This window comes from Amborella trichopoda, chromosome 5 (genome assembly GCF_054954075.1).
Source record: "Amborella trichopoda isolate Santa Cruz 75 chromosome 5, AtrichopodaSantaCruz75HAP2 v2.0, whole genome shotgun sequence".
Taxonomy (NCBI): domain Eukaryota; kingdom Viridiplantae; phylum Streptophyta; class Magnoliopsida; order Amborellales; family Amborellaceae; genus Amborella; species Amborella trichopoda.
In genome coordinates, this window is record NC_142340.1 from 8117283 (window position 1) to 8142885 (window position 25603).

At 34.4% G+C, this 25603-nt stretch overlaps 1 protein-coding gene across 2 annotated transcripts; it reads left to right on the plus strand.

Annotated features, from left to right (window-relative positions):
• Positions 1-8632: 8632 nt before the first annotated feature.
• LOC18443751 (ferrochelatase-1, chloroplastic) lies at positions 8633-20726 on the plus strand. Of its 2 annotated transcripts, none has more exons than XM_088867309.1 (10): positions 8633-8873; positions 9649-9757; positions 10288-10621; positions 11061-11204; positions 11744-11845; positions 14916-15019; positions 15126-15252; positions 16574-16726; positions 16894-16994; positions 20341-20726. In XM_088867309.1, exons 2-10 carry the CDS (start codon positions 9678-9680, stop codon positions 20654-20656), a joined length of 1461 nt encoding a protein of 486 aa, XP_088723435.1. In that variant the 5' UTR covers positions 8633-8873; positions 9649-9677; the 3' UTR covers positions 20657-20726. The 2 variants fall into 2 exon arrangements, with proteins under 2 accessions (XP_088723435.1, XP_088723436.1); XM_088867310.1 differs by having other exon boundaries at positions 8872-9206.
• The last annotated feature ends 4877 nt before the right edge of the window (positions 20727-25603 follow it).

A 25603-nucleotide genomic window follows, 5' to 3' on the forward strand; every position in this document is an offset into this window, starting at 1 on the left:
ACATGTCCTAAAAATGTCACTTGTTCAAGCCAAAATTCACATTTACTAAGTTTGGCATACAATTTCTTTTCTCTTAATATTTGCAATACCATTCTTACATGCTGCTCATGTTCCTTCTGATTCTTGCAATAAATTAAAATATCATCGATGAATACCACGATAAATTTATCCAAAAAGAGCTTAAAGATCCGATTCATCAAATCTATAAATGCAGCCGGTGCATTGATTAATCCAAAAGGCATGACTAAAAATTCATAATGGTCATACCTTGTCCTGAATGCTGTCTTGGGAATATCTTCAGTTTTAATCTTAAGCTGATGGCATCCAGATCTAAGATCAATTTTTTAAAACACTTGTGATCCTTGTAATTGATCAAATAAATCATCAATTCTAGGTAATGGATACTTATTTTTCATTGTCACTTGGTTCAACTGTCTATAATCAATACACAATCACATAGTCACATCTTTCTTTTTAACAAACAGTACTAGAGTACCCCAAGGTGACACACTGGGCCTGATAAAACCTTTATCTAATAATTCTTCCAATTGTTGTTTCAATTCCTTAATTTCTGTAGGTGCCATGCTACCTCTTACAATAATTCAATAGAGAATTCAATTTCCCTGTCAGGCGGTAATCCTGGCAATTCTTCTGGAAAAACGTTTGGAAATTCTCAAATAACCGGAGTGGTATCCAAATTTATCTCTTCCTTCCTATCTTCTTTGATATAGGCAAGAAAGCCTTGACACCCTTTTCGACGGAAGCGATTAGCTCGAATACAATAGATTAAATATGATGGGGAGTCTTCTTTGATACCATTGAAGTAAAATACTGGTTGATTCGGAATGCTAAAAGTAACCATTTTCTTATAACAATCAATACTTGTATGGTATGCAGAAAGCCAATCCATGCCTAAGATTACATCAAAATCTTGAATTTTCAGGAGTATTAAATCAACCAACAGTTCCTTTTCTTTTATTTTTATTACACATGATTTGTACACTATATTAGCGTTAATTGAATTTCCCATCGGTGTGGCTACCTATAGAATGTATTCTAATTGTTCTAGTTCTACCTTTAAGTGGCATGCAAAGTGTGATGACACAAATGAATGAGTAGATCCAGGATCAATCAAAATATGAGCTACTTTTTGAAAGATAATAAGAGTACCTTGCATCACTGATTTTGAGGCCTGAGCGTATTGTTCGGTGATTGCAAATACTCTTCCCTTCATCTGAGAATTTTGAGCTATCTCTCCCTGCTTTGGAAGCTGTTGCATCTGTAAGCTAGGACATTGTCTAATCTGGTGTCCCAATTTTTCACATTTAATATGGGCTCCGGTATTCCAATAACAATGGTTGGATGGTTTTTCCTACATTTCTTACATGGTTCTATTCGGCTTTGAAGTGGCAAGGGCCTTGGCTTCTTGTTTGCCCTTTCAAACTGTTGTCGATTAGATGGTGTGGGTCTAACATGGCTTTTCTGATTTTTTGTCTTTTGGTAATCTTCAAAATCTTTTTCGACAATTTGGGCTCGATCCACTATTTCAGCATAAGTTCTCAATTTCAAGACTGATATCCTGCTTCTGATAGCTGGCCTGAGACCCCTTTCAAATTTTTTCGCCTTTTTTGCCTCATTGTTAATCATATGTGGTGCAAACTTGGCCAATTCAGTAAACTTGGCCTCGTATTGTGCTACTGTCCGATTTCCTTGGATTAATTCCAAAAATTCTATTTCTTTTTCGTCACGAATAAAATCTAGAAAATACTTTTCATTAAATGCCTCTAGAAATACTTCCCAAGTCAAGGGTTTTTTTTCTTTGACCAATACTCCTTTTGCCATTCGCCACCAGTGTTGTGCTTCACCTTCTAACATAAAGACTGCCAAGGCCACTTTCCTATCATCAGGACATTCCATTACCTCGAATATTTTCTCCAATTGCATAATCCATCCCTCGGCTTCCAGTGGGTTTACAACACCCTTAAACGAAGGTGGGTTCAATTTCTTAAGTTGTTCGATATTACTCCCACAATTTCCTGTAACTGACTGCTTGGGTGGATTGTTGTTTTCCATCTGATGTTGCATTAGAGCAACCATATTTTCCTTTGTGAATTCCTTCCATATTGGCTTCAGCTATTCTGGATCTTGACTTTGTCCCGGTTTGTCACACAACAAGTGTGATTTTAAGTACATTCTTTTTAAACTTCCTAAGAATCTTAAACCTATTGCTCTGATACCATAATTGTCACACCCCAAAAAATTACAATACAGATATTCTTGAGATGTGACAGTCCAAAACATATATACATCTCTTGATAGGACAAAATTACAGTGGCGAGGTCTTACAAAGTAACAAAAGAAAGCTAGCACAACAACAATATCTTTCAAGGTTGATCTTGACTAGGACTCAAAATGAATTCGCAGTTATCCTGAAAAAATGTTTACCATAGTTTGATGAGTTTGGCTACTCAGTAAGTGATCATCATAATCTTAAAAATAATCATGGTTGAAAGATATCAATATTTTAAAAAATGAGATCTATTAACAGAAATGCATCAACAGTTTCACTTTCAATAATTGCAGAATTAAGTATAATCCGAATAATTGAAATACATATAACACTTTAACGACAGTGCATAATTCAAAGTATTTCACAAAATACCCTACTGACGTCCTAAGTAGGTCACCTATATACCCCATCAGCGTCCTAATGGGTCCACTTAATCCCTATCGACGTCCCAGATAGGTCAACTTAATCCCTGCAGGTCCACTTAGACCTCACCGGCGTACCGAATGAGTCCACTTAATCCCTACTGGCGTCCCGGATAGGTCCACTTATACCTCACCGGCGAACCGGATGAGTCCACTTGCATACTTAAATTATTTTTAAATCTCTTTAAACATTCGAAAGCAGCAAATATCATGTACTTAACGTATCATTGAAATCATTAATATGAATTTCACTGAAACCATTAATAACAATCACTTTCAATAACATTTCAAAAATAGCCAATCAAATATTTTGGGCTCAAATTTAGAAAAGTAGCAGTTTGTAAAGACTTTCTAGCATAATTGCCAATTTAATATGTATAGAAAAACTCTTATAGAAATTCAAGAATACGGAATTATCACAATTTATGGGATATCAATTTACAAATGAACATTTCACAACAATGCTATAATCAATTGCAAAAATATCAATTTTTTAGTAATAGGCAGTCATTTACACATGAAATTTACAATGTCTAAATATTCAAAAACAGTAGAAAGAAATCTTACAATTTTACGAATAGCAGAAATATCATATTTATTTCTAATAGTTTTACAGCATTTAAAATTTCTAACATAGTTAAAATATCACAATTTTATTAAACAGATTATTTTTCAAAATAATGAGGCCACTTGCGCATAAAATTTATCGTTCCTAAAATTCATGATAATAAGCAGAAATAATTATTTCATTTCATTTTTAAAAAGAACTGATTATTTTTCAAGATAATGAAATCACTTATACACAAAACTTATAAAATAAAGATCTTGGACGGAAATATCACTATTTATTAAAAACAGACTATTTTTCAGAAAGACGATGTCACTTACCTAAAATATTTGAGAGAGAGCTTCTGATAAAAATTCGCCTAGAGAGAGAAAGAGAAACATGCCGACGGGGTTTTCGTTGCGAGAGAAAAAGAAAAAAAAGCGGATGGAGTTTCAGCTTTAAGAGAGAGAGAGAGAGAGTGAGTGAGTGAGAAACCCGTTGAGGGGGGTTTTCGTTTTAAGAGAGAGAGAGCACAAGAAACCCATTGAGGGGTTTTTTTGCTTTAAGAGAGAGAGAGCATCCAATAAAAAAAAAGCACGTCAATGCAATGCAAGGTGTTGTAATAAGAGGCGTTAACATAAAGGTTTAAGATGGTGGACCTAAGGTCCACCCAAGTAAAATTGAACCCTCAAATATATTAACAATAATATCTTTGATTTATTATTAATATAAAAGCAACAATATCCTAACGGTATATTAGTATTATTATTATTATCATCATTATTAATATATACTTATTATTTTATTTATTTATTTTTTTCTATTTATTTCTTTTAGTACTATTAATATTCTTATTATTATTATTATTATTTTTTTAAAAGTTTACGATTGTTACATTAAAGCACTTAATAGGTTCTTTCTGATTATTTTTCATGACTTTACGTCTGGTTTCTTCCCTATCGATAGTAGAATAAACACTACTAAAAATGGGAAGTTCAGAAGCCATGAGGATTTGGCTTCTGACCATTTCATAGTCAGGTCCCAGAGATGCTAAAAGGCAAATATCTTATCTTGTTCCTTCTGCCTTCTAAGAATTTTCATATCATTAGTGTGAAGAACATAATAGTCGAGTTCATCAAATAGGTCACATATTTCACCCACTAACTCACTAACAGGTTTGTTCCCCTTTTTTAATTGTAAAATTTCCTATTTGATTTCATATGTTCTGGCTATATTATTTTGTTTTCCATAAAGTTCTTTAACCATTTTCCAAATTTCTTATGCAGTTTTACAAAATCGGAAAACCCTGGCTATCTTGGTTTCTATAGAGTTCAGAAGCTAAGATATAACAAGTTTATTATTTGATTGCCAATCCCCAAACTTAGAAAAGGATTTATCCGGTTCCTTTTTAGTTCCATCCAAATATTCCGACATTTGCCTCCGATATAGAGATCAATGACAGTGGACCAATAAAAGTAGTTTGATCTATTAATCCGTTTAGATGTTAATTTTAAATTGGAATTAGGGCCTTGAATTACATTATCCAGGCTATTCCCAATTTCAGAAATGATGAAAAAAAAAGGAAAGAAAGAAGAGATAGAACGATCTTACTCCCCTTGAAGATGTTACAGCACAATATGGAATAGGAAGGCCTTCTTTTTTTTAGCATCATAGTTTGAAGATCCCTCTAATAACTCAATACTGTCTCTTCAAGGAAGAACGCCATGAATATCTTCAAGAAGAAACCCTCGGCCAAAGATGCTCGGAATATGTCCCTTGGAAAATAACGCTCATTTTCCAAATAGAAAGATGCAATGCCCAAAAAGAAGAAAAAATATCCTATGTTTTTTCTGGGTCCCTACTGATTATGCAGACACGATGAAACTCAAAAAATGGTTCTCTCTTGTATTCTAAATGTCAAAAAGAAAAAATGAAGATTAGGAATTTTACGTGGTTCGGCATTGGGCTTACATCTACGAAAAAATTGTACTTTATTTCTTGTCATGCCTTTTCTAAGTACAATCATACATATATATATAGCCATGGCTATTACAACTCAATCATACTATAATGAGAAGGCAAAGAAAGAGGAAACTGTGGAGAATAAGAAAGAAAGCAATAGGGACAGCAAGGAATAGCCCAAGCCAGCCCAACTACTTTCCATATCTTTCAACAAATCTACTTCTCTTTTTCTTCTCTCTCTACAGTGCTTGGTCTAAAGAGTAAGTCAAGTGCAAATAGAACCCTAGATAGCTTGATCTTTCCCTAAAAAATAATTATTTACTGCAGGAAAATGAGACCAAAAGGAGATCTTTTATACTTCTTCGTCTTCTTCTTCATGGTAAAGCTTTCCACGAAGAAAGGAAAATCTTTGGTGTCTAGAACATTTTTCTTTATAGAAGCTTCTCTTTTCTCCTTCTTCTTCTTCTTCTTCATGGAAAGTTTTTCACGCCTAGAACATATTTATCGTATAAAAGCTTCACTTATTACTGTACTTTGAACGACACACTCACTTCAAACTTGTCAGGGTTTTCTCAAACATCGCATTGAGTGCTCATTGTTTTTAACGTTTATTATTATTATTATTATGTAATGTGGGTTATCAAAGAAGGACTCGTGTGATCTAGTCGAAGTATATAATAATTTTTTTAAAAAAAATCTTTTTCTTTTCTTCACGGCCTAAATTACTCACAAGTAGTCTTTTTATATTATAATAACTTCAAATAAAAAAAAAATAAAAGAATACAATAAGCTCTCAAAAACTTAAAGCTATTCAAAAATCATTCTTTTAATAACAAAAAAAAAAACACAACCTATGTTTGGAAATAAAAAACATAATAAATAAATGAGTAATGATACTATGAGATCCTCCCACACCCATGTGAGTAGGACCTCAAAGGATCACCATTGCGGTGTGATCAACCAAGCTGGTTAAAACAACTCTCTTTCCTAGAGAAGCTGACTTGCAAAAGAGAGAGAGAGGGAGAGAGAGTAGGTTTGAGAACCTTAATTGGCTCTAGGGATCTGGAACAAAGATGATAACGTATGCTCAAGTGGTCTCTAAATCATGCCCTAATGCCGGTGTGAATTGTGGTTTTAAATCACATATTTGCGGACGGGGTTCCATCTTTGCGAATTGCAGATAAAATATGTAGGGCATGCAGAAAAGTTTTATCATTTTGGGATCTTTTTCTCCGCCTTTATCAGATCTGTTTGGTTTTGATAATTGGATCTCAAATGTATGACATCTTTTTGCAAAACCTAGTTGTAAGCTGTTTTTAATTTTTCTAGATGGTTAAGATGATAGTGATAACATTTTGAGGAATATGCACTGGAGATATATAGAGGCAAGCTTTTAACAATTCAAGACTGGTCGGACACCACGAATTTTTTGAAAATCTATCCTGAAAAGTGTTGGATTAATGTGGAAGGTCTACTGATCCATGCTTAGAACTTTGAGGTTCTCAAACAAATTGCTGAATTATGTGGGAAATTTATAGAAATTGATTGCAATTATGCGAGTGGAAGTAATATTGGTTTGATTCATTTACGAATTGAGAAAATTTATGCTAGAGTAATCCCAAATCGAGTTATTGTAATAGTAGACAACTATGTCTTCATGGTGAAAATTAAACATGAGGATGGTAGGATAGCTCATGATCATCATCCGGTGAAGGTGACTATGATAAAAAACGTAAATGAATGGCAATTTTGGTTTGATGGAGATTATAAGAAGGTTCATCAATGGCAGAGGCCTGCAAGAGCATGCCAGAAAGAGGGTTTCAGTCAAAGGAGATGGGATACATGGTCTAGGAAGAGCAAGGATAGGTGGATGAATCACGAATGTGGATTTCAAAATAATGTGAACATGGGTAAAATGGTTTGGCAAGTTAAAAAGAATGGTGTGCATGGACAAGTGTTGGGTAATCAAAAGAGGAAAAATAAGTTAAGACACACCTCCAAATTTTATCATAAGATGTAATTTTGGCATAAAAGATTCTTAAGATGAAAGGAAAACTATTTTCATCTCAAACTATAAAATTTTAAACTCTAAAAATGCTTCAAATCAAGTAGATCTATAATACATGAAAATTTTGAAAATAGATGGTCCAGATAATGTGTTGCATGATGTATTTTTGAGACTCCAAATCTTTTTGTTTATTTTTATTTTCATACATCTCGATGACGAGATGATCAATTAGAGGATTTTCCAATATCAAAATAGGCTTTCCCTATGTATATTTGAGGTGTGTCTTAATTCTAGGTTGCAACCTTTTATATATATATATATATATATATATATATATATATATATATATATATATATATATATATATATATATATATATTTTAAATACCATAAAAATATCGGAAATGGTTTGATAGGGCTGCAGCCCTATCAAAATAAATAAAGCCTCACCTTATATCTCATAGAAAATTGCAAGTCAAGTATTGAAAAACCTTCTCATAGATCATCTGGGCTTGAATGTTATGGTTGTGAAAAAAATTAGGATTTCAAACCCTAAAAATAGTATATATTGTAGCAAATTATCTAGACCGTCTAATTTGCCTTAAAAATAAAAATAAGGACCCATAAAATCTATGCTATTTGTTTGAGTTTCAAATTTTATTGTTGGTCTTGGAAATTGATTTTACAACCATCGTAGAGATTTCCATTGCCGAAAGTACTTTTCGGATGAGGATTGATGTGAGGATTTATTTTTGTTTTTATAAAGCCTAGGCCTTATAGAAACCTCATCCTAAAAAACAAAAGGGCATGCCTTCTATGCTTCCTCTACAACATAGAAGTTCTATCCTCCGTCTTATCCAACCATCCATTCTGAATAGAAGGCTAAGGTTGACCCAATCACAATGTTACGTCTTTACTTTATTTTATTTTTAATTTTTTTCTATAAACTATTTTGACACCAAAATTTGGACATCCATTTCTCTATTAAATTCGCACTAACGAAAAATATAAAAAAATATTTTCAATAAAATAAAATGATCAAAATACCCCTAAAAATTTTAAGGGGTATTTTGGTCATTATATTTTATCGAAAAATTATTTTTAATATTTTTTATTAGTGCACCCCAATGAGAAGATGATAAGTACCGAAATTTTATATTCATACAATTTGTATAAAAAATTAAAAATAAAATACTTTAAAATATCAAATTTAAGATTAAACGATGAACGGCTCTCCTAGTCAAAATTGGACGGCTGGATGGTAAGGGGAGGATATAACTTCTATGCTACCCTCGGGTAAGCATAGAAACCTTTCCTTTAAGAAATTTTCCTCAAAGATATGGGCAAATTGGGTAACACTTGCCGGGAGACTTTTAAAGGTCGTCCAATTTGGTAATTAAGGCACAGCGTAAATGGCCGCCATATTTGAACACGTAGCGGAGCTGACTCTTTCTCTTTCAACCCTATCGAGGAAAAAAAGTGAGAGGAAGTCGTTGAAACTTCCAACCATAAACCCTAATACAATAAATAACGCAGGGGAAGAGAGGGAGAGAATTGATCAAAAGCCCTAAAGTTCTAGTTTGGAGGACCTCTTATAATCTCTGCATCTCTCACTCTTAAATCTCACTGTAACGCTTCTTTCTGGTACGTATCAGACTTTATTCTTTATTTATTTACCTGTTTCTTTAATTATTTTTATTTCCGTTCCTTTTGACAATTAATGGTTATCTTATTTTGAGTTTCTGATTTTTCTTTTCTTTGACCTTTTCTTCTGACTGTTGCATTTAGTTTCTCCAATATTTTGCTGTTTGATTGAAAAATGCAGTTCCCTGCTTTTGTAACAGCGCGAATTTTCTGTATTTGTTTGGGTTTCCTCGTTGATGCCTTCAATTCTAATTGTCAATGAGCAATGAGACCCTTTAATAATTATTTTTGAGGTTAGATGGATACATTGGGTGTTAATTCTATGATATTTCGGTAAGTCTTATGATCGTTTAATCAAATCAGGGATGCTAGGGCACTGGTTATTTTAATAATATTTTAGAGTTCGATTACTTTTTCATTTATTGATCACTCTACATTGAAATCCACATTTTTTGTAATTCTTTTCCTTCTTAAATTAATATTGAATAGGATAGTTTACTTAAAAGTGTCTGTATTTTAATTATTAAAAAGCCTCTGTATTTATTTCATTCAAGGGAATCATTCGGAAATGCCTAATTGTATTGACTTTTGTTTCACAATTTGAGTTTTCAAATTCATCTTATCGGAAATATTTTCTTAAAAAACAAAGGGATTGACATACCATGTGCTGAAGGCTACACTAATGATCATAAACCTCTACCATATGGTCTATGTTGGTTTCAAGAACTAAGTAATGGTTAACACATTTGAGTTCGTGGCATTTTTTCTGATGCAGGGAAGAAGTTCTTATTTTAGATCAGCACTATGGAGGCAGTGGGTTCTCAACTTTATGGTATGAAACTTTCTGTTTCCCCTGTAAACAACTCCAAGGATTACTTGAAAAGGTAAGTTCTGATATTTCTATTTCGTGTATTACATTGAAACAATAGATAATATTACCTAATTGTGCATAGTCCAGGTGAAAAAATTGTTATTCAGTGCACCAAAATTGTTCTCTTGCTTTTTTCTTGGTACCGTATTTGTTAAAAATTTTGCGTGACAGATAGGTAATGTCCGCTAAATCAAGCTCTAGGATTAATTTTCTTCCTTCATATGTCCGAGGTTTTTTCAGAATGTGCCTGGAAAATGTTAGCTAGCTTCGAATGTGTGTTAGGTACTCTTATAAAGTTGTAAACTTGTAACCAATTTCGATGTTCTCTTTTTTTCGAAGATATATGGTATAATCCAGTACTGAATGGCAAGTAATTAGTGTGGTTCTTTGGGTTTTGTTTCGAACTTCCATATGTGCACTAGCGGTTTCCAATTAATGATTTCAATCATTTATGATCATCTTCAGTTGTTTTAAGGATTACAGATTGAGGGGCCTTCTTAAAATTTTCTTTTTGAGAAAAAGTTTTTGGTCTAAAAACTGCAGGTTATGCCCTCAAAACCAACCATTTGTTGCTAAGCAGACAGCTATGCTACATTGCTCACTAGGAAGTTCAAGAAAATCTGAAACCAGTTCATCATTATTTATGACTGATGAGAATGGGTTAGGGACAAGAAAGTATAGCTGCAAGGTCCGTGAAAAGAGGAAGCTAGTTGCAAATGCAGTTTCCTCAGCAGAGTTATGTGGTTTTGAAGATATTGCTGCTGAAGTTCATTCTATTCCAGAGCAAGAGAAGATTGGGGTTTTACTGTTGAATCTTGGAGGGCCAGAGACTCTTCAGGATGTTCAGCCTTTTTTGTTCAATTTATTTGCTGATCCAGTATGTTCTTTTGTCTACTCAATTCATGTTTATCCTCATAAAATTCTTGTAATGTTCCTTGCTGGTTTTCAAACTTCACAACTTGTTTTGGATCAACTTGGATTTGTGATTACATTGTCCTTTTCATACCAAATGGAGTTTCATAATTCCTTCTCTGAGTGTCATATTGTTTCTATCAGTGTATTTCAGAATTTTCTGCTCCTCTCAGGGTCTGTTTAGTATTTGCTTATTTTTCTACTTCTTTTTCATCATTTTCTTTGTGGCTAATGCTTGCAATTGGTTGAGGTGAAAACTTAGATATTTGCATATTTTTTTTTTCATTTTGTATCAAAATGCCAATACTTTTTACCCTTTTCAGTTGTTATTGCTTCATATGAAAGTGATACACAATTAGTTGGTGAATAGAGTTCAAATGACTGATTCCTGATTCTTTTGGCAGGACATTATTCGTTTGCCCAGGCTATTCCGATTCCTTCAGCGACCTTTGGCTCAATTAATATCAGTTCTCAGGGCTCCCAAAAGTAAAGAAGGGTATGCTTCCATCGGTGGTGGCTCCCCATTGAGGAAGATTACTGATGAACAGGTAAACGATATCACTTCATCATTTATGTTCTTCACTGTCTCTCTTTTATTATTAGTCGTTTTAATTAGTAACTAAAATTTAGTAAGATATTATAATGGGTCAAATGTCTACTACATTTTGGGTGGTACAAGAATGCCAAGATTGCTTTTTATGGACCTCCAAAGTCTGCTTTGAGTTGGTCTTACTTTAGCTATATGAAAATGAGATGAAAGTTAGCTTGTACACTTTTTTGCTGGTTATATTTGTTATTTTTGCAATATGTGGGAAAGATTGCAAGGGCAAACATATTGCATGTGATCTTGCAGTTCCTGATGAGTCATTGGCTATGGGCTTTGAGTAATGATGACTATTTATTCTTCTAAGTATGGGCCTTAGGAAAAAATAGTGGGGAGCATAGTGTCTTATTTTGTGGAACTGTATCAATAAAAAATTGTGACAAATGATGCTTTGTATTATGGAGTTCATTTAAGTAAATTATTCATGTCAAACTTAGAGATTAGATGAATTTTTTTTTTTTTTTTTTTTTGGCGTTTTTCAAGGCAGATGCATTGAAGAAGGCAGTAGAAGCAAAAACCATACCAGTCAATGTATATGTGGGAATGCGATACTGGCATCCATTTACGGAAGATGCAGTTCATCAGGTAAAATTTAAATCTCATGCGTACACGATTATCTCACCTTGTTAATTTTCAATCATGACACAAAAGGTAACTAGGTTTTAGTTTTTAATCTTTCCATTTTGACTTCTCAAGTTTATCCATCATGTCCTTTTGTGATTAGCAGCCTTTTGAATTATCAGACTTCAGACTTCAGATGAAGAGTGCACTATGTCTCTTGCTTGACGTAGATTTTGTTAAAGACGAGATTCTTGTTCTTTTGGGAAGCAGGCTCAACGCTGTCTACTTTAACTTTCCTGAAAACTGATCATTAATTTATGAGAAATATCTCAAAATGCACCTAAAAGATGACCTATGGAACCTTTTAATTCTTTTGATTTAATTTCAAAATGTACATGATCATGAGTTGGAATAATTAAATATAGGTATAATGTTAAATAGTTGATCAGTTGGGTGTATTTTGATAAATTTCCCATAATTTATATTATGCATGAATAGTTGTTCTCCCAAATAACATAGATGGATCAGCAGATTTGAGGATGGGATTCAATGTCATAAAAAATGATGTACCTGTCACTCTGGTGCCTTTTGAGGTTGACAGGAGAGCAGTAAGATCGCAGATATTTGAAACTTGAGCTTGTGACCTCCTACCTTGAGCTGCAATCATTAAAATTGAAAGTTTAGCATATTAGGTCCTCACCAAACACTTCTCTGATTTCGCTGTCTTGCATCCTGCCAACCCCAAATATTTGGGATAAGGCTCGCATGATGATTATTCGTTTGTGATGTGATAGGTCCGTAGTTACTTTTGAGTCATCACCTTTTTCTTTTCACTTGGATTTTAAGACTCTTCTTGAATTTGAGTTTAATACATATGAATTTTCGTAGAACTCATGTTTTATGTGATCCATTTCAGGGGATCCTTAATCTGTGGGTTTTAAAGACTCAGCGTGAATGAGCAATAATAGGGTAACCGCTTTGAATAGATCCACAGGGCCACTAATTATGCTTGCACAATGAAGGCTAGTTCTTCATTGTGAATAGCCATCTCCTGTTAGATTAACGCTTTGGTTATGTGCGACGCCCGGAATGTACATCAGATACTCCATAGCCAGGTTTGGGGGGGCATTGGCAAAGCAGAAACTTGGCCCATTTTCTGCTGGGACTCGAGCCTTCTGTTTGTATAAGACACTGAATGTTTTATTTTTTGTATGAATGGAAATCTATCCAAGGCTTTGTTAAAATGTCGGGTTGTTATAACTACTGTTGTATCATTCTAAATATTATGCTTTTTGCATTTTCATCATTATAGGATCTCTGTCAAATCCCTTTTGCATGTTTCTAATGATAAAATAAATTCATTTTTTTCTCTTAGTACATTATTGACAAGTACAAAAGAAACGTAAAGGAGGGAGCTGCAGATTAGAGAATCAATCCTGAATATTCCTTAGGCACCTCATGATTTCGTCAATCATGTGCCACAAATCTTGTCTTGGAGCCAAACAATGGGGCAATACAGGTTTGACATCTCCAACAAATCTGTTCCAAGCATCAAAAGACCACATAATCCCCAAACAATTGCTTTTGAGTCACATTACTTAGTAGTCTTTCAGGACAGGATCAAGGAGGACATGGTGACTGATTTCAGAGATCTTTTTGAGGGACGCATGATAGTGAAGGAGTTGAATGCTACTTTGTCACCTTCACCTGATTCCTGCACTTGAAGGAACTAACATCTACTCACCTTAAGTATAGAGTGCTAGAGAATGTTGTATGTCTTTCCATGGTATGCCAAGGTAGTTTCTGAGACCAAAATACTTAAGTCTCTTGGATGCGGATGGCTTTTTTTTGGGTAAGTATGGCCTTTAATGTGAGGAGACAGCATATGAGCATAATCATTTATATCATTTAATATGTGGATAATTCTCTTTTATTTCTGAGGAGGTTAATTAGAGAAGCTGAGGACCGTAAAGTTCTTCTGGAATAGTATGCTGGGCTGTCTATCATGGTTAATAAACTTGGGAAAAGAAATGATTTCTTTTTTGTGGGCTAGGAGACACGAGCAGCTTGCATTGATGATGATTGGATGTCTGTCTGACTCTTTTCCATCTATGTTGAGTACCTCTAGTTGTTTGTTATCCAGCGAAGTACCTTTAAATCCCTTATTGGAGAGAATATTGTGGTATTTTTTAATGCTGAAGAGCCCTTTCACATGCTGGCAGAGCCACCTTAATCAGGTTATTATGAAATTCCTCAGTTTGTTTTATGCAGTACTAAGATAAGTGAAGATGATCCACCTAGGAGGGGTTTTATCAAAAAGAAAGAAAAGGGGGGAGGAGTCATGTTTGCCATCAAAGAAGGATGATTGTGTACTATGAGGACAAGATTCATTTTCAAAAGTTTGTCATAAGTGTATATCCAGCAAAGAAGAATGCTGGAAATTCAAAATGGCTTAGGATGGAGGCTAAGAAAATAGTGGATGGGAGGTTTCCAGCATGTTGATGAAAAGGAAAAAAGAAGGGGAAGATGGTCAAGGATTTAGTGATCTTCGTGAGTTGTTGGGCCAGGGATCTTAGGGGATTCCAGGCCATGGAGATTTCCTCTAAATTTGATTACTCTTCAAAAACAAATTTGTTGGTAAATACAGCTATTGGCATATTATAGCCGTAATGCAATCACGACAAGCACTTCGTTGGTTCATTCTGATGCTGTTTGTGTGCCTGGTAAGCACCAAATGTTTTTGAGCCATCCTTTAGTTTGTTCTAAAACAGTTTTACTGATGGTCTAGTTGTAATTTGAATGCACATTTTAGCCTTTTATGGCTAGTGATTTGAGAACAGAATTGTTGTCAGAATTAGTTGCCTTATCTTTCTGTAGAACACAAATTTCATGTTAAGATAACATTGCTTGATGCAGATATGACCACCAGTCTTGTGACTTAGGATGCTTTTCTATGGGATTTTCTATCATATGTTTTTATCTGGTGAACACTAATAACTTGAAATGCAGAAATTCCTATTATGCACATTAATATATTTAACATAATTTCTCTGATGTGCTAATTCCTGATTATACTATGTCTGTGACATGATAGATCAAGAAGGATAAAATTACGAGGCTTGTTGTTCTACCACTCTATCCCCAGTACTCCATTTCAACAAGTGGATCAAGTATACGTGTTCTTCAAAGATTATTGAGGTATTAATCTGCATTCTGGTCAGTTAAGTTTATCATATTTTCTCATTTACTATAGAGCAATCTGAAGAACAAGTAATCTTAATCACTTCTTTGAAAATCCAATTAGGGAGGATGAGTATCTAAGGAGGGTAGCTGTCTCCATCATACAGTCCTGGTATCAACGTGAAGGATATATTAAATCAATGGCAAATTTGATAGAGAAGGAACTGAAAAGCTTTAGTATGCCAGATGAGGTAATTTCTATATTTGTCATTTTTCTACATTGTTTCCCAGAAAAAGTCAATAATGTTCTAATCCTTTTCAAGGTGTGGTATGTGCAATGAATTTCTATATTGGAATTTTCAAAACTTTCAAGGTATAAGAAGTTTTTGCTTTTGCATAATGTCTTAAATAAGGCATATTTGTTTCTCTCAAAGTTTTGAACTTTTTGTGCTTCCAAAGATGGGAACTTCAAAAGATTTTTAATAAATAGATGGTAACCCGAACTTTGTGAGCAACCCCAATTATTCTACACAAACTGCGGGCTTCATGAAAGCTCTCTATGTGGTTTGTCTGGAAAACTGTTGGGTGTCATTTCAAGTGTCTGAAAGTGGCATCGTTAAGTACATAGAATGCGATTTTACGTCAATTTCTGTGATTAACTTCTCAAATCACTCTCATCATTGTTGACACGTTGTTTAAGAAAAGGCAGTTTTTCATAAGTGTAACAGGAGGAAGTCTGTCTTCACTTCAGTTTGTTCTAACCCATAGACATTATTTTCTGAAATAATCCCAAATAATACTACCCTTGGTTTCATAGTAGATGGGAAGTCCTATTGATATATTGATACCTGGAAGCATAGTTTCAAGAAGGATGTTCTTTTTCTAGACTTGTAGTGGTTTCTTGTCAAGTATGATTGTTTCTGCTTCCTTTTATTAAACAAATATGGTGTTGCTGATTTTACTTGGTGACATTAATGGCACGTTTGATTTCTGGAAGCAGCGGCTTCCAGAGCGGACACTTCTAGAAACTGTAGTACTTCAATGTTTGATTTCGACAAGTGCTAAACAACATTAAAAATTGGAAGTAGCGACTTCCTCTAGGGGCTGTGGAGGTGGCCACTTTCCTTCTTTGGGAAGACACGGTTTCCAAAATGACACCTTCCCAAAATGAAACACGCAATAAGTGTAATGAAACACACAATAAGTGTATTTTGATTATGGGATCCAGTGTGGCCTACTTGGTCCCTGCCAAGACTGAGTCAATTCACATCAAACATTCAAGCCAGAAAAAGATGTTTCAAACTAATAAAAAACGGAACAAAGTGTAAGTGGGGTTTGAAGTTAGCTTGTCACTATGTCTCACCACATTCCTTTACATTTCAAACATCAGCAACGAAAAAACTATATAACACCAAACGCATAGGCAGATGCCAAGTGTTTCATTTACAACACTCATCCATGGGAAGATTCAAGTTTATTATATGTGAATGGAGATTTACTGAATTAGTAGTTTTCAATATTTCCCATATGGCTCACTGAGGCTTGTTTGCTACCCTTTTGGTCAAATGGTAGGTAATGATATTCTTTAGTGCTCATGGAGTTCCTGTCAGCTACGTTGAAGATGCTGGTGATCCTTATAAGCAACAGATGGAGGAGTGTGTGGACTTGATTGTGAAAGAACTAAAATCTAGAGGAGTCAAAAGTGACCACACACTTGCCTATCAGGTAACAATTTGCAAGTTTATGTATGGGATATTGAGTATTCGTTGTTCTGCTTCATTTCTGTTGCATTTTCATTTCTGTGAAATTAAAATCAATTATGGAATTTCATACTTCTCTTACATGTGATCGTTCCATCCTGTTCATGACATGCTTTGTACTATGTTTGACAGAGCCGTGTTGGGCCTGTTGAGTGGTTGAAGCCATACACTGATAAAGTGCTTGTTGAGCTTGGTCAGAAAGGGGTGAAGAGTCTTCTTGCTGTTCCAATAAGGTAATTGTCTGTCCAAACTGGGGTTTAAACTTGTTAGTTTTCATCTATGTTCCCATGTTTTTGCTGGCGGACACTAAGAAGTTGCTGATTTCCTTGAAATGATTCATATATTAATGGAACGTTTGAACCAAATTTTCCATTTCGAATAGCTAAAAAGTTGGCAGCGATAGTTAGTATGACCTCACCAATCTAAAAACAAAATATTATCCAAAATGGCCATTAGGGATGTGTAGCATGTTGAGAAAATTCCAGAATGATGTGGGAACCCTTCACAATGAAGAATACCCAGCCTCTTGAAGACATTCAAGTTACACAACAATAGAGTGATGTTGTTGGTTTAAGAAGCTCTACGTTTGTTACCTTACGAGGCGAGCAGAAAAGAAAGAGAAGGATTACCCCAAGATGTTCTTTTAGTTTACAAAATGCTCCAAACCCTACCATTATTGCTTCTCACGATTTGTGATCCCAACAAGAATCACACATTTCCACATAAATGTATCTGTATCTGTATATGTATTATACACATGCAAATAGAGGAATGTGATGTATATGCTTTACTAAGATGGTGTATATATAGAAAAGGGCAATTGAGGAATGCTCATTGAGATTAGATATGGGAATGGAACACCAAACAAGGGCAAGAACGCTTTGTGATGTTTGTGGTCAGGAATGTTTCCACCATGTATGTTACTTTCCATTTTGAACTTACATTTGTGTGAAATGCACAGCAAATTGCCACAAAACCTGACTAGTGTCACAACAGGAATTTTGGTAGAGAAGAATACACCTCTAGTTGGTCCTCCCAAATTTGTTCTAGACTTGCAAGTATCATGGTGATCCTGAGTCAGCCCTTCGATGACAAATAAGATTATCAATAGTTAGAGGGCTTGCCAAATCCAGGTGGGAATTCTGCTCTGGACTCTCGCTCTGCTGCTCTGGGAGAGAGATCTTTAAGGGATCTCTATTTTTAAATTTTTGGATCTCTCTTTACCCACTACATTATCAAGTTTTTTTCAAAGTATGGTAAACTGAGTGGAAGAAAAGATAGACAACCAAAAGGTTGAAGAAGTGTCTAGTCTAAGGGGCTAGCTGTTCTTGAAACTCTCTAACAATGTTGTCTTGTTGCTCTCCCTGTTTATCCAGTTGCATTTTTATATGTATATATATACCAGAATGGCCAGTATCAATAAGAAATTGCTGATACTGACAGTATCAATAACAAATTCTGCGATACCAAATTTATGCCAAGTAATGTTCCTACTACTTTTGGTGAGAAAGAGTAGTGGGAATTCAGGCCGCTAAGTCTTTCAAGAACTGAAATATGCTTTCCTCCATGTACTTGTCGCATAATTCTTTATGCATCTTGATATTCTAACCATCCCAAACAATCTTGAGTCTGCTGAAATAGACCCGTTCAATGTCCTATCCTGATTGATGTTTCTGAGCTCTTACTTCTGATCCGAAAGTCTGAGCCATTTCCTTGGTACTGTACCTTGGATAGTTGATCCCAGACTTTCTTGTGCTGTTGTCTAATCAAGCATTGGAATAGAGAGATTATTGTGTGAAACACCATTGCTGATAAAACCTAAATTCTCTACTTGATGAATGGGAAGTGTTGAAGCTGGAACCACGGACAAAAATGTGTGTATAGGGATAAAAAATTACTGGTAAGGAGAATAAAAAAGGTTTTCTAAAAGTTAAACAGGTAGAAAGGGAACGCTACCAATGGAATCACCAAAAAGTTAATGAGGTTTACGTGTAGGGTCATTGAGTAGTCAGGGCAAAGTTGAAAGAAATTTAATCTAGAAATGAAAGGTTGTAAACTGCTGTGGGAGCTATGGAGAAGACATCCCAAGGTGTTACATTATTAGAATATGCTTTAAGCAGTTAGGTAAATAAAAACATGAGGAGAAAAAAGGGGGAATAGTACAAAGCAATATCTGGGAATTGTGGGTGTAACAAGTAGTCTCTGGCTATCTGCCATCGCTAATTCCTTCATGTGTTTCAAAAAATGGGAAATCAAGAGTTGGTGAAAGAAGTAGAAGATTTAGGATCTGAAATGGCTGAGATTCCGAAGATCGCATTGGCATTAGATTTTGAAGAGGTAAAAGTTTCATAATTGTATGAGTAACTGGAGATTAAGATTAGGGACCGGAAAATATTTATTAGTTTAAACTTTGTTGTTCAGTTTTAAGAAAACGCGGCGTCAATTTTTTCGTAGGCTTTAGGCAAATTGATTAACATTAGGGACAGGAAAATATTTATTAATTTAAACTTTGTTGTTCAGTTTTAAGCAAAGGCGGCATCAATTTTTTGGTAAGTCACCTAGTAAATTTTTGGCTTCAGGCAACTTGATTATTTTTAAGTCTCTTTTCAGCAAACATCAGGATTGCATCCAGTTATAGACAAGGACGCGAACTACTACATCTAGAAAACATTCTCTTTTCCCGTAGTGAATCTGGAATGAGTCACCTTAAAAGAATCATATGTGATAAGCTAGAGATGTTTATTAACCGTGTGGCCAAATAGAGGCCTTCCATGTGACCAAAATACTCTTTCCCTCCAGTGCCCTCATTGATATCGGAGGTTTTCTATCTCTTTTGGATAGGACAGTGTCATGAACCTTATTCCTTGCCATGAAGCCAATATGTTAACCCACATCATATCACCATTATTTATTATTTAGTTATGCGCTACAATTTATGAGTAGCATTATAATACTAAATTGTCTCCAACATCCCTTCTCAACAAGGGATGGTTGAGATGAACCTTCATTCGAGCTCAAATAAGGATGTGCTCTGATGTAGGGATAATCGGTAAATAAAAGATAAAATAAAGCGATGAGAGATTATACTCTCTCTCAGGGAATCCACTTCGAAAGATTTCTTCATAAGACACAAAAACAAACTCTTTTCTTTCCACCACCTTTTTTTTTGACTTATAGTTACATATTTGCAGAAGAAGAAAAAACCCAAGTTGTACCCTAATAAAACCTAATCAAATGTTAATTCTTCATCTTTTAAAAAGATTAGAATTAAGATGAACCATTCTTCATCTTTTAAAAAGCAACAATTGAGATGAACCATTCTTCATCTTGAGTCTGATGTAATGGGTTTTCTAATATTTTTATTTAACTATAATCTTAATTCTTGTAGACTCAAGATGAAGAATGGTTAATCTCAATTGTTGCTTGTTAATGATAGATGATTACGATCTATGACTACATGCAGCATGCAGTTTCCTGCAGCATTACTATTTTATGTGCTCCACTAAAATGTTGCTGTTCCATTATCTTAATATTTTGTCCTGTAAACTTAGACTGGGTACTCATTCTGTCGATTTTCAGCTTTGTGAGTGAGCACATTGAAACGTTGGAAGAAATCGATATGGAGTATAAGCATTTGGCGTTGGAATCAGGCATCAAGAACTGGGGAAGGGTACCCGCTCTGGGTTGCGATCCATCCTTCATATCAGACCTCGCAGACGCTGTAGTGGAGGCTCTTCCCCATGCCGTAGCCATGACTAGCTCCAAACCAGCTCCACAAGGCGAAGACATGGATTTGGTGAGATCAGCGTTTAGCTTGTTTTTTGGTTCTATTTTGGCATTTATTTTGCTTCTTTCCCCAAAACTCGTCTCTGCATACAAGATGTACCTCAGTTAAATATAGTATAGTGTGTGGTATCCTTGTATTGGTTTCATTATAGTGAGTGAAATTCATGAGAGTAAGAGTCGGGTTTGGGCTTGAGTAGTTAGCAGTTAATGTTGGCAATGCTACATCCCAAAGTCGATTACCACAAATGAACTACCCAAAAAAAAAAAAAATTTATGAGATCAATAAAAATTCATTTTAATGGAGATTGTCTGTGTTGCAACAACTGTGTTAAATATTATCCCCCTTATAGAGGAGAGCAATGTAGCCATGTAGTTCTACTTTTCAGTCTCTTTTCTTTTCTTTTATTTTCTGCGAGCGCGTGTGAGACAGGTAGGTCTCCAGTCTGAGCAACTACAAGAGAGAGAGGTCTCCAGTCTGAGCAACTATCATAATTGTTAGTCCCTCTTGATCTTCCTGAACTTTATACACTTAGGGTGACATGGAGTTTTTGGAAGTGGAGGGGACTCCCACAAATTATGGAAGAGGGAGGTCTTCCAACCATTATTTTTAATGGAAGAATGGAAGAGAGGAATTCCAAAAATGAACCCATCTTAACACTTCAATAAAGGTGCTTGGGGCCGTCCTTTCACTTTGTAGCTTCCACGGTAATATCAAACATGGAAGTGGGATATTTGACTCCGACTTCTAGAAACTCTTACTTACCAAAGATGCCTTTAGTCAAATATAAGTGGAAGGCTCTAAACAATCAAATTAGAGCCCACCTCAAAAATTTTATTAAAAGAGGGTTTTGATGCCCAAATATGTTCAAATTGATCATCTCGATTTCAAGATGCATTGATATGAGAAAAAAATGGATTTCAAGTTTTGGAAATAGTGAATCTTGTGATGCGTTTTTGGACGGTCAATTTTCAAGATTTTCAAGTTTTTATAGATTTGCTCGATCTACACTGTTTTTGAAGCTTTACATTTTATAATTCGAGATGAAAATATAATTTAAGGCTATCACAAAGATTTTTAATATTGAAATTGCATTTCTCGATATTACTTGAAGGTGTGCTTTACTTTGATCGTTTAGAGCTTCACCTTGATACGTGCAAAAGCAAGCATGCCTTGAAGTTTCGAAGTTCTTTTTGAAACTCATGGTAAACTTCGGAGCTTCGAAGTATGAAGATTGTTTTTGGAAGATTTCGAGGCTGCACTTCAAGTATAGACTTAACTTCAAACCATTGTTCGTAAAATCGTCCGATCTAACCGTTAATCGTCCGGTTAGGTTGGAATCGGTGTCCAGTTCCGGTTTTGGGTGGTTAGGGTGATCAACCAGTTTTTTAAAAACAAAAATTCAAAAAAATGTATATAAATTCTTAAAAATAAAGAATTTGATTTGTAATGTACTTTTAAATATTCTTTACATTATGGTAAAGGTTAAAAATTGTTTTGATCATTAATACTCACTTTTATATTTTTTCATCTTTTTTAGAAATTTTTTAAATAGCCATTGGAAAATATAAAATGTGTTAAAATCCATTTTTTTATTAATTTTCAACTTCATTTGAATCTATTTTGTTTTAATCATTTTTTATATATTTTTCATATTTTAGTATTTTTTTTTTTTGTATTTTTTTATTTTTTTTAATATTTTTTTGACCACCCGAGACTTGCTCGATTAGAGCGGTTGAGTTGGGTGGTTGACAGGTTAGGCCGGTTAACCGCTTCCAGGCCCATGTCCAGTTAACTATTTCGATTCGATTTTGCGAATACTGCGAAGTTTCTTTCGGAAACAAATTTTAACCTTGAAGGTCAAAGATAATCTTATCACGAACACTTATCAAGGCTTGATCCTAGAGTTAAACTTAGACATTCAAGGTCCGAAGAATGGACAATTTAGTTAATAAAAAAAAAATAGAAGAAAAGTATAAGAAAGTAAATCAGAAATTCGGGCAGATCTTTGATAGGAATTCGAGGATATGTGCATAAATTTTCTTTTAATTTGGAAAAGTGCGGTGGATCAGGTATTGGATTGCCTCGCCTAACACATCCAAGATCCATTTAAACCATTTAAGACATAATTTTGCCTAAAAATTGAAATTCGAACTCAATCTCTACCATTCATCGTAAACTGATGGGATGTGACATGCGATGCAGTTCAACCACTGCGTCAATGACACATGAAAACTGAAATCTATCTTGTGTACGAAAGGACTGCACGGTTCTTGCCTGAAGGTAGGGGTGGCAACAAATCCGGCCGGTTCGGACCTGGACCCGGACCTCAAGTCACCGGATATGGACCCAGACCCGAAAATATAATATGGGACCTAGACTTGATCGGATCCGACCCAAAACTCAAAAGTTCTATATATTTAGATATATTTTATAAATTTGTTAGACATAATACATGTATAGTAATTATTATAATTAAAATATATAACTACATTTATTTAAATATCATAAATCTTATTTAAATATAAATACTATTCAGGTTGGGTCTATATGAACCTGGATCCAAGATTTGGACCCAGACCCGACCCAGATCCAGACCCAACCCGCGGGGTTCAATTGTTGGATCCATACCTAGACCCAGACAGGGTCTACCTATCAGATACTAGGTTGGGTCCCAATCCATCGCCATCCCTACCTGAAGGACCAGGAGTGTAGCAGTTTTTCCTCGTAGAATCCAGATGGGGCATATTTAGCTTTTCAACTCAATAAAATAAGAAAATTTTATGCAAAAATACTAATTGGGCTTTTTAATAAAGGGTACATTTGGCATACAGAAGCCTCCGTAGGTGTAGAGGTAAGGTGCCATTCAACTTTCATCCTGGTATATAATTTTGATGTAAAATGTAAGTAGGAGGATCTCAAAATCTATTTTTATATCTAATTATAAAATTTTAAATATAAAAATAGTTAAAATCAAGTAGATCTATAAACATATGTAAATCTTGAAAATGGACGGTGTAGATAATATGTTGTAAAATGCACTATTTCTGAGACTTAAAATCATTTTATTGTTCATAGTCATGCATCTTGATATCGTGATGATCAATCAAAGGGTTTTTCAACATTAAAACGACCTTTTCCGATAGATTTTTGAGGGGCATCCGTAGTTCTAAGGTACCATCCTCCTATAAACTTTTTCCTTTAATAAAAACCGTAAAAGTCTCTTTTAAGAAATGACACCTCACTGATATTTTTTATTTTTTTAATTTGGCCCTACAACTTTTTACTGTATATGAACTGATGGAAAAAGTTTATATGAGGTTGCAACTTTATAATGTAGAGATACGGATGCACCTCAAAAATTCATTGGAAAAGGTACTTTTAATGTTGAAAACCCTTGGATTGATCATCTCGACATGGAGATATATGACCATGAAAAATAAAAAGATTTTAAGTCTAAAAAATAGTGCATTTTACAACATATTATCTATACCGTCTATTTGCAAGATTTTCATATGTTTATAGATCTACTTGATTTTAACCATTTTTAAAATTTAAAATTTTATAATTACATATAAAAATAGATTTTGAGATAATCCTAAGAATATTTTATATCAAATTATATATCATGATAAAATTTGAAAGTGTACCTTATCTCTAAAGCTACGGATGCATTCGTATGCCAACTACACCCTAAACTGATATGCCCCTCTTTTAAAAACAAAATCTTAAAGTTTCTCATCCTTCATTTTCTTTCTCATACTTTCTTCCCTCCTCTCACATGCTCTATTTGAAAATCCAACACATGCTTCTCTCCTTTCACATTCTCTCTCTAGATAACGTGAGAGGAGGCCAGAATGGGGTTGGCTTTCTAGAGAGAATATGAGAGAAAACAAAATAAGATTGGGTTTTTAGACAGAGAATATAAAAGGAGGGAAGAATGGGGTTGGGTTTTTAGATAAAGAATATTAGTGGAGACAAAAATAAAATTAGATTTCTAAAGAAAGAATATGAGACAAGGAAAAAATTGGGTTGGATCTCGAGTGAGAATATGATAATGGAAAACAGATTGGGTGTTTAGAGAGAGTGGAGAAAAAAGAGTAATGAGTTAGGTTTTGCAGAGAGAAAATGTGATGGAGGAAATAACTTAGGAAATTGGAGAGAGACAAAGAAGAGGAAGAAACCATGGTAAAAGGGGCAATATGGTCTATTTGGAGAGAGACAAAGGCCCTAGGAATTTGTTTATCAAAGGGGCCATATGATCTATTTGGCCCAAGTAAAGCCAAAGTAAAAAATAAATTGTTAATAAGTACAATGTCTTAAAAATAAAATCTAGTAGATTTTTTAAAAGAAAAAAAGTTTATATAAGGTTGCAATCTTAAAATATAGAATTAAGGATGCATCTCAAAAATCCATCAGGAAAAGTTCTTTAAATGTTGAAAAACCTTCTAATTGACCATCTCGACATCGAAATGTATAAATATAAAATGTATATATATATTTTTTAGTGCCAAAAATAGTGCATCTTGCAACACATTATCTAGACCGCCTGTTTTCAAAATTTTCATATGTTTATAGATCTATTCAATTTTAACCATTTTTGGAGTTTAAATTTTTATAATTAAATATAAAAATAAATTTTCAGATAATTCTAAAAAAAATTTATATCAAAATTACATATTATGATAAATTTTGTAGGTGCACATGTTACAACCGAATACAAACCACATCCTTCTTTAGAAGCCCTACGTAATTTCAACTATTTAACATTTTACCTTTTTTAGCTACTGTCGTTTTTGCTGAGTTTAGGCCATGACCCAGCCTAGACTAAAACATAGAGTAGGCTGGGGCCCAGCCCAAAGTTGAAAATTTAGTTTGGGGCTTGATTACAGGCCGACATGAATTTATGACATTGAGGGCTGTACGCATCATGAACCCAAAGGAATCGAGCTAATCCACACTGGTCCCTATATAATTAATGATTGTATATTATGAGACTATTTATCTTTATTACCACGAGATTACAATTGCTTCTAGCCATTTGATGCCAAATTGGAT